At 53.1% G+C, this 8,222-nt stretch overlaps 1 protein-coding gene across 1 annotated transcript; it reads right to left on the reverse strand.

Moving 5' to 3' along the window:
* Window positions 1–6,910: 6,910 nt before the first annotated feature.
* On the reverse strand, window positions 6,911–7,537 carry LOC105556011. The gene has a single exon (XM_012003066.1). It carries the CDS (start codon window positions 7,535–7,537, stop codon window positions 6,911–6,913), a length of 627 nt encoding a protein of 208 aa, XP_011858456.1.
* Between the last annotated feature and the right edge of the window lie 685 nt (window positions 7,538–8,222).

An 8,222-nucleotide genomic window follows, 5' to 3' on the forward strand; every position in this document is an offset into this window, starting at 1 on the left:
TAAAGACTCGAAACCCATCTAGTGTCACAGTTTTGCATTTAAATTTCATGTCTAGAGTCACAGTTTGCCTTAAATTCCTTGTTATAAACACTTGATGACCCATCTAGAGTATCTCCGAAACTATTCGAGTCCGACCCTTATATATATATATGAAATGACTCGGGAAGACATCCCCAACAACATATTTAAAAATGAAGCAAATCGGAGAGGAGGCCCCTTTTATGCATAATTACCGAAATAAATTTGCGATCGGTGAGTATCGACAAGATTTGTGAAACTTGCTTTATTTGAAAAAAATATCTATTAAAAAATTTTTTCTTTCCAGATGTTTGCACTACTTTAGCTCCAACGTCAAGTTGCATCCCCACAACGTGGACTGTCAACAGATAAATGACTGCGCGATCATATTACCCAGCGAGGAGGACAAATGGCTCAGTTTTAACAATCACAGTAGGAAGGAACGTGTACCGTTTGTCATCTACCTAGAGTGTATCCTGAAAAAGATGGATACGGATCCGAAAGCATATCAGCACCATGAAGTATTTAGCATCGCTTATTACCTGCACTGCTCATATGACGACTCGCTATCAACGTATCGGTTTCGTCGTGACAAGGATTACATCGCATGGTTCGCTGACCAACTAGAAGAATTAGCACATCGTGTAAAGAATATTCTGTCGAGTAATGTTCCCATACAAACACTTTCGAAAGAACTATATGAGAAATTTAATAGCACCACACACTGCCACATATGCGAGAAACCGTTCGCGCCAGACGACACTCGAGTGCGCGACCATTGCCATCTAACTGGGCGATATAGAGGTCCCGCACATTCAAATTGTAACTTAAATTACAAAGATGCGTATTTCATTCCAATCGTTTTTTATAATTTATCCGGCTATGACGCACATTTCATAATTAAAGAAATCGCTACCGCGTTCGAGGGCACAGTTGATGTATTACCGATAACGAAGGAGACATACATTTCCTTTACAAAAATTGTAAAAGTACCATAGAAAACTCAAAGCGGCAAAATTGCATAAAGCTGATTTATTGACTCATACAAATTTCTGAGTACCAGCCTCGATAGATTGGCATCGTTTCTCCATAGAGACAAATTAAAAATTGTACGATCTGAATTTTCACCATTATCCGGCGACGATTTCGATCTATTGACACGAAAAGGTATATTTCCCTATGAATATGTGGATTGCGTGGACAAGTTGCAGGACCCGCGTCTACCTCCGCGCCAGTCATTTTTCAGTTCTTTGACCGGAGTCACCGTACCCGAAAGCGATTACGTGCGCGCCGAGAATGTCTGGCAGCGGTTCTCCATCCAAACCTTAGGCGACTACAGCGATTTATATATGAAGATATGTAGATGTCTTGTTATTAGCCGACATTTCTGAAAATTTTCGCGATAGTAGCATCAACAGTTATGGATTAGATCCCGCGTATTATTATACTTTGCCCGGTTTCACGTGGGACGCCATGCTGAAACACACGCGCGTAAATTTCGAGCTGCTCACAGACATCGACATGGTCATGTTTGTGGAACGCGGTATACGCGGTGGTTTGAGCCAGTGCTCGAACAGGTACGCTCGAGCCAATAACAAGTACATGCAGTCTTACGATCCATCGAAACCATCCTCGTACCTGATGTACTTTGATGTCAATAATTTGTATGGTTGGGCGATGTGTTAACCACTACCATATGCAAATTTTCGATGGATCGAAGATATTACGAATTTCGACTTTAGCGCAATCGCTGCGGACTCATCGATAGGTTACATTCTCGAGGTCGATATCGAGGTCGATATCCACAGCATCTTCACGACGCGCACATTGACCTACCGTTCTGTCCGACGCGTGATAAGCCACCCGGCAAGCGGCAGGATAAACTTCTCGCGACAGTGTATGATAAGAAGCGTTACGTCATACACTATTGCAACCTGCAACAGTGCACGTGTCATGGGCTTCGCGTGACAAAGATACACCGTGTATTGGAGTTTTCGCAATCTCCATGGCTCCGCGATTACATCGAGCTTAATACTCAGTTTAGAACACGTGCGACAAACGTTTTCGAAAAAAATTTATACAAATTAATGAACAACGCGATATTTGGCAAAACAATGGAAAATGTACGGAATCATGTCGACGTTAAACTTCTAACAAAGTGAGATGGTCGTTACGGTGCGGAGGCAATGATCTCGAAACAAAATTTTCATAATTTCATAAGTTTTATCGACCTACACTGGCTATAGCGATTTTTGTTGACCGTATCAAGCTATTAAAATTCTTATTGCGAAAAATATTACCCCAGCCAGGATTCGAATCTGGGACCTCCCTACACGTCCGTGACGGGCGTCTTAGCCAGCTCGATCACCGGGGCTGTGATAATATTATACGCAATAACGTGTATATAACTTTAAGATGTTGTTTACGCGTCTATTTCGACTTTCCAGAAACTGTGCGTCGATACGGATTGTCGACCGCACAATAACCTGTCGATAAGCGATTTTTAGAATTTCCCTTTTCCCTTCCCTCCCACTGATCCCATTCCTCCTAACGGAGGAAACAAATTTTCATAGTCGCAGCATCTTTTCAGAAAATTTAATCGCCGTAGAATTGCGAAAACTCGAAGTGAAATTCAACAAGCTAATCTACGTGGGTATGTGCATCCTCGACATATCCAAGATCTGCTTGTATGAATTTCACCATGAATACATGCTGCCCCTGTACAGTGACAAGTGTAGAATCATGTATACTGATACCGACAGTCTCATATACCACGTCAAGTGCGAGGATGTATATGAGACTGTGAAACGCGATATACACAGATTCGACACGAGCGATTATCCGGTTGACAACGCGTATGGCATATCGCTTGTAAATAAGAAAGTGCCCGGTCTAATGAAGGATGAAAACAATGGCGCGATAATGACGGAATTCGTGGGACTCAGAGCGAAAATGCGTTGCGAGTCGATGGTAAGAAAGACACAAAGAAGGCTAAAGGCGTAAAGAATAATGTAGTAGCGCGAACGATAACGTTCGACGATTACACACATTGCGAGACGAGATCGAGATGACGCGTCAGCAGTCGTGTATACGATCGAAGCTGCATCAAGTGTACTCTGTAGCCGAAACGAAAATCGCTCTGAGTCCATACGACGACAAGCGATACGTCATGCCTTTTTTTGTGTGGAAACCCTTTATGGGTACCCGGGCCCCCTGGGGAAGGAGCCCGGGTTATGTGGGACTGCCCTCCTAATGTCGATCGGAGTGCGCCCGGCAAGCGTGCCGGGCGCGTGGCCTACCCACTAAAACCACACGGCGATCTGCGCTGTGCTTTATGATAGGGGGGCGGACAGGGTTTGACAGAGTCATTACGTCTGCACCGCCCCCCACACGGGCCTGCCGTTGTTATTGGCGGGCCTCAGCGCTTCCCCCCTCCAGAGGGGGGGGGCCCATCCCTCATCTCACAATGAGATGAGCGATAGGGGCCCCCTTCTCTTGATGGGATGCAGGGACCGCGCCTGCATCCCAACCTTCCCCGTGGGTTGTGACATGAGGGAGGAGTGTCCCCACACTCCCCCTCCAACCCACAGAGGTCCCCCCCGGACGGCAGGCATGGAGGATGCCTTAACGCATTCCCCCGCCGCCATCCGGGGGGGTCCACCACCTCGCCACCGGTTTGCACCCCGGTGGCAGGTGTCGGGGGGTGAGAGGCGGCAGGGGCGAGAGTGCAGAACGCCCACTCGACCAACCCCCCAACCCACCCCCCCCTAGCGGGCTAACCTTGCCCGTTGTTGGGGGGAGGGGAGGACGACATGTCCGTCCCCTCACCCCCGGATGCCGACCCCCTCCAAGGGGGTCTGCCGGGAGGGAGTGTTGGGTCGCTCCTCACCCTCCCGCTGTTCCCTCCGGGTGCTTCCCCGCACCCCTTTTCGCCTAGGGTGTGCCGGGAGGGGATCCCAAGGTCCGAACAGAGCGGACATTTCGGGACCCCCCTCCGGCACCCTCCATCGTGTGCCTCTCGGCACCGCAGCGGTAGCATCTACCGCTGCGGTCCGTCTTCGCGGTGCACCCCCGCTGCACGTGCCCCTCGGCAAGGCAGCGGTAACACCTCTGAGGGCCGGGTCGCCCCGCGAGTTTCACCCTCGCCCACGCGAACCCGACCCTCACCGCCCCCACGCGCGCGATTGCACGCGCCACTCTCACGGGGCATCGCACTATCGCGGTGCCCCCCTGTCGGGCGTGGGAGGAGGGGGGACGCGCGATAACGCTCACGCTCACCTCCTCCTCCCGGCAACCCCCCTCCCGGGCGATGGCCTGTGCGGCCATCTCCTCCGAGGACGAGTCGTCCAGCCCGGTTATCCGCAGCGATGCGAACTTTCCGGGCCGGGCGACCCGCACCCCCATCCCCTCCAGGGCTGACTGGAGCCGGCAGGCCAGGTCGTCCGCCTTGGCCTGCCTGTTGGCCCCGGGGATCTCTAGCAGGGGACTCCCATTTGCCGCCCCGCGGCACGTCATGCCGCCGATCCCCAGGCCCTCCAAGGAAACTTTCTCCTTCGCGGCCCGGAGAACGGCGGCATACGTCCCCCCTCCTCTCGTTCCCTTCGGAACGAGGAGGGAGACGGCCGCGGTCGCCGGTACGCGGGGGAGCACACGCCGACAGGCGTTCCCCCGCCCATCGCGCCCCCCCAACGCCCCAGCCCCCGTCCCCCACTCCCTCCTCTCTTCCCCTTGCGGGGCTGCTGGGGGGTGGGAGAAGAGGAGCTAGACTCTCCTCCCCCCCGCTATCGTCCCGTTTCTCGGGACCTCCTCCCTGGAGGAAACTCCTGTAAACAGGAGCCTGAGCCTCCTGTCGGCGGCCTCCTCGGCCAGCCGGATGACCTCCTCTCGGAGGCCACTCGGCCACCCCGAAGGGGCCGCCGACTTCTCCTCTTCATGAAGGAGGGGGGTTCTTACCCCCCTCCCCTCCTCCTGGCAGGGTTGCCCCTTGTCTGCCGCTTTGGCGGGAGAGGTCGCCCTCTCCCGCTTCTCTCGCGGAGGGGGTGTCTGCGTGGACGCCCCCTTCGTTACCCCCTTCATCCTCGCGGGGGAGGTCGTCCTCTCCCGCGTTTCTGTCGGCGGAGGCGTCTGTGTGGACACCTCCTTTCGCTCGCCTGGTGTCGTCTGGGTCCCAGACGGCACCGTTTCCGCGGGCAGAGTCTGCGTGCCCCTTGACACTCCAGGGGGCGCCATCTCCGCCTGCATCCTCTCCATCTCCTCCCTGGCTGCCGCTCTTGCCTCGGCCACCACGTCCTCCCTCGCCCGCTCCATGCCCTCGGAGCAGGCCCTCAGGATTTCGGCCTGGGCCTCGAGCAACCTGGCATTCTCCTCCTCCAGAGCCTTCAGCTGCTTCGCGAGGTCTTGCCTCTCCGCCCACATGAGGTAGACGGTGACCGTCGCTCTCTCAACGTCTTGAGTGAGGCGGTCCCTCTCCTTCATCGGGACCTGGATCGCTAGTCCCAATTCAGTCGTGGCTGGCTCAAATCGACGGCGATGCTGCAACAAACCGTCCAGCACCGCCACCATCAGCACCTTATCAATCGGCCCGTCGGTCTCCTTGAAGGCCTCCCGATAATAGCCGAGCCACGACTCATCGCCGGCCAGGTAGCGACCGTAGGCCATCTCCATCTCGTCTAGCAAGGTTTCCTCCTCGCCAGACTCCTCGTCGGACTCTTCCGAGCCCTCCGAGTCCCTCTCCTGGGCCAAGAGGCCCATAGGGTCTTCCCTCAGCCTCTTGTCCACCGCCTCCTGCCTGGCCCTTTCTTTTTGGACCATTTCCACCGCTCTTGCTCTCAGCTCGCGCCTCCTCCTCGTCCTAAGACGAGCAGCAGTGTCGCAAGCGGAGCCGGCGCCCTCCTCCTCGAGGGTCTTGTTCCCCCCCTTACCCCGGGTTTGAAAAAGACTGGCCATTTCAAATAATCCCCTCCACCCGCGGCGGCTATCCCGGTAGGGCATGCCCTCCTCCCCCATCTCTGGGGGAGGCCCCGAGTACTCCCGGGGACCGGGATATGGCTCTGGCCGGGGGAAATAACATCCCCGGCACTGGCCTCCAGCCCCCTACTCACCCCCCCGCTACAGGGGGGCTTTCGGGGGTCCCGAGCCTCCGACCTCTCGGGCACCGCCGCGGGCGCTGCCACGCGGGGGGGTCCCACGGACGGTTGGGGTGCCAGGAGCGGCCCGTCCTCCCAACGCCTTGCCCGCCGTGGCGACCAGCGCCTGCTTCCTCCGCCGGAGGGCAGTCCTCGCTAGAACGCGAGGGCCGTCGCAAGGGACCCTCCGGCAGTGGGTGCAATGGGGGCGTGACACCCCCAATGTCCCCCTCATCCGAGCAGACTGCCGCCGCAAGCCAGGGGAGAAAGACTCCCCCGGCCCCAGCGACAGCCCCCCGCCAGCGGCCCCCCGGACCCCGACCTGGGAGACGTCCCAGCGGCTCCGGAGGGCCCCGTGCCGCCGAGCCCCGCCTCGACTTTAATGTCCTCAGTGTCAAATTAGCTCTCCACGATACAAGACACGCTGACACGCTCGTTAAATGTCTTACTGTCTGCGACAACTACGACTCTTGACCACGTTCTTCTTTTATAAATTTGTTAACCGTAAGTGTAAGCGAGTTGCGTCCTTTTATTATATTATTATATATACTTATTCTATTATATTTAATATTGTAGATTTCTGGCTACCACTAGTAATGGGCCGTACTTGATAAGGACCAGTATTACTGGCCGAAACGTCGTACATTCTTTAATTGAAATATACTTGGCCAGTTATAGTCGTGAACTTTTTATATTTGGTGTTTTTATTCACTGGCGATCCACCTTACTGATTGTATGTTTAATAGAATAAATACATTCTTTAAAAATTAAAGCATATTTTTCTTGTCTATCCACGAGTTATGCGATCCAGCGAATCCCAACCATTTCACATAAACCTTGTCACCCTTCCTGCGCAGCACTTTTTCTACGAGATACACATCCGGATAAGTCGCGCGATGCAACTCGTACTCGTAGAATGCTCCAGCGACGGGTTCTCCACGATAATCCTTGAGTAGATACGTTACGGGATTGGTGCGCTGTACTGTAACGATTTTAAACACCTCGGTGGTCCAATTTGGTGTATAAACCTTCTCAAACACCGTCTTGTATCTACCAACGCGTACCGCGTCACCCACTTTGAACTTTGCCGGACCAGCGATTTTTACGTGGCTGTACACCGTTTTCAGGAGCCTGTTAGCAACCGCAGGGGTAACGTCGACGGGTCGCATGCCGATGGTCCTGTGCTTGCATGCGTTGTACTCTGCAATGAGGTGTGGTAATAAATCTATCCATTTGTAACTTCCATTGAGTGTAAACATCTTCCACATGGCGTTCTTCAATGTGCGATTGAACCGCTCGATGACCGATGTTTTATTAGCCGTTTCGCTTCCACCTTTAGTCTTAAGCGGCATAGCCCAAGCATGCTTGCTCTGCACATCGATGACTGTAAGCATGTAGTGGTAGCCTCTGTTTAAACGTGAGTATGCACGCATATCAACGAGGTCGGCTTGCCACAAATCATCGTATCCTCAAACTATGACGCGTCTTCGTGGAAAATTCTTTCTCGCCGGAGCATGCAGCTCCTCGACGAGCCGTCGCTTCTCAGAACCGTTACGTCCATCGGATTTTGATGGTCTCATGTCTCAACAGTGTGTAATCTTTGACGTAATAATATGCGCAAAGAGGGTACCATGCGATATATGTTTTCTAACAGCTCCGAATACAGACCGGTTTCCGAAATACAGATCTGTTTCCAAATTATAGACCTGTTTCCGAAATACAGACCTGTTTCTGAAATACAGACCTGTTTCAGAAATACAGACCTGTGTCCTCTACCCGTTTATTTCCGATTGCAGTCGTCATCCAATAGCCATTCATATCCGTTTTTGTAGTTCATGGTTATCCGATAGCCGCTCGTTAACCGTTTCTAATCTAGTGATATTTGCATGCCAGAGCTCGTTTACAGCGATCTGTAAAGCTTGCAAATTCTTCTCCAACGCAATCAGCTTCTCGTCAGACTCGTTCCTCAACGTTACAACGCACTGTTCCACGTACAGTTTGTTTACAGCGTCGGTATTAGCCTCAGGTTGCGCTACACGACGAATCTTGCATGATCTTGCATCGAATTCCGTAGCAGCG

Source organism: Vollenhovia emeryi, unplaced genomic scaffold (assembly GCF_000949405.1).
Source record: "Vollenhovia emeryi isolate VEMERY1.0 unplaced genomic scaffold, V.emery_V1.0 DF940445.1, whole genome shotgun sequence".
Taxonomy (NCBI): domain Eukaryota; kingdom Metazoa; phylum Arthropoda; class Insecta; order Hymenoptera; family Formicidae; genus Vollenhovia; species Vollenhovia emeryi.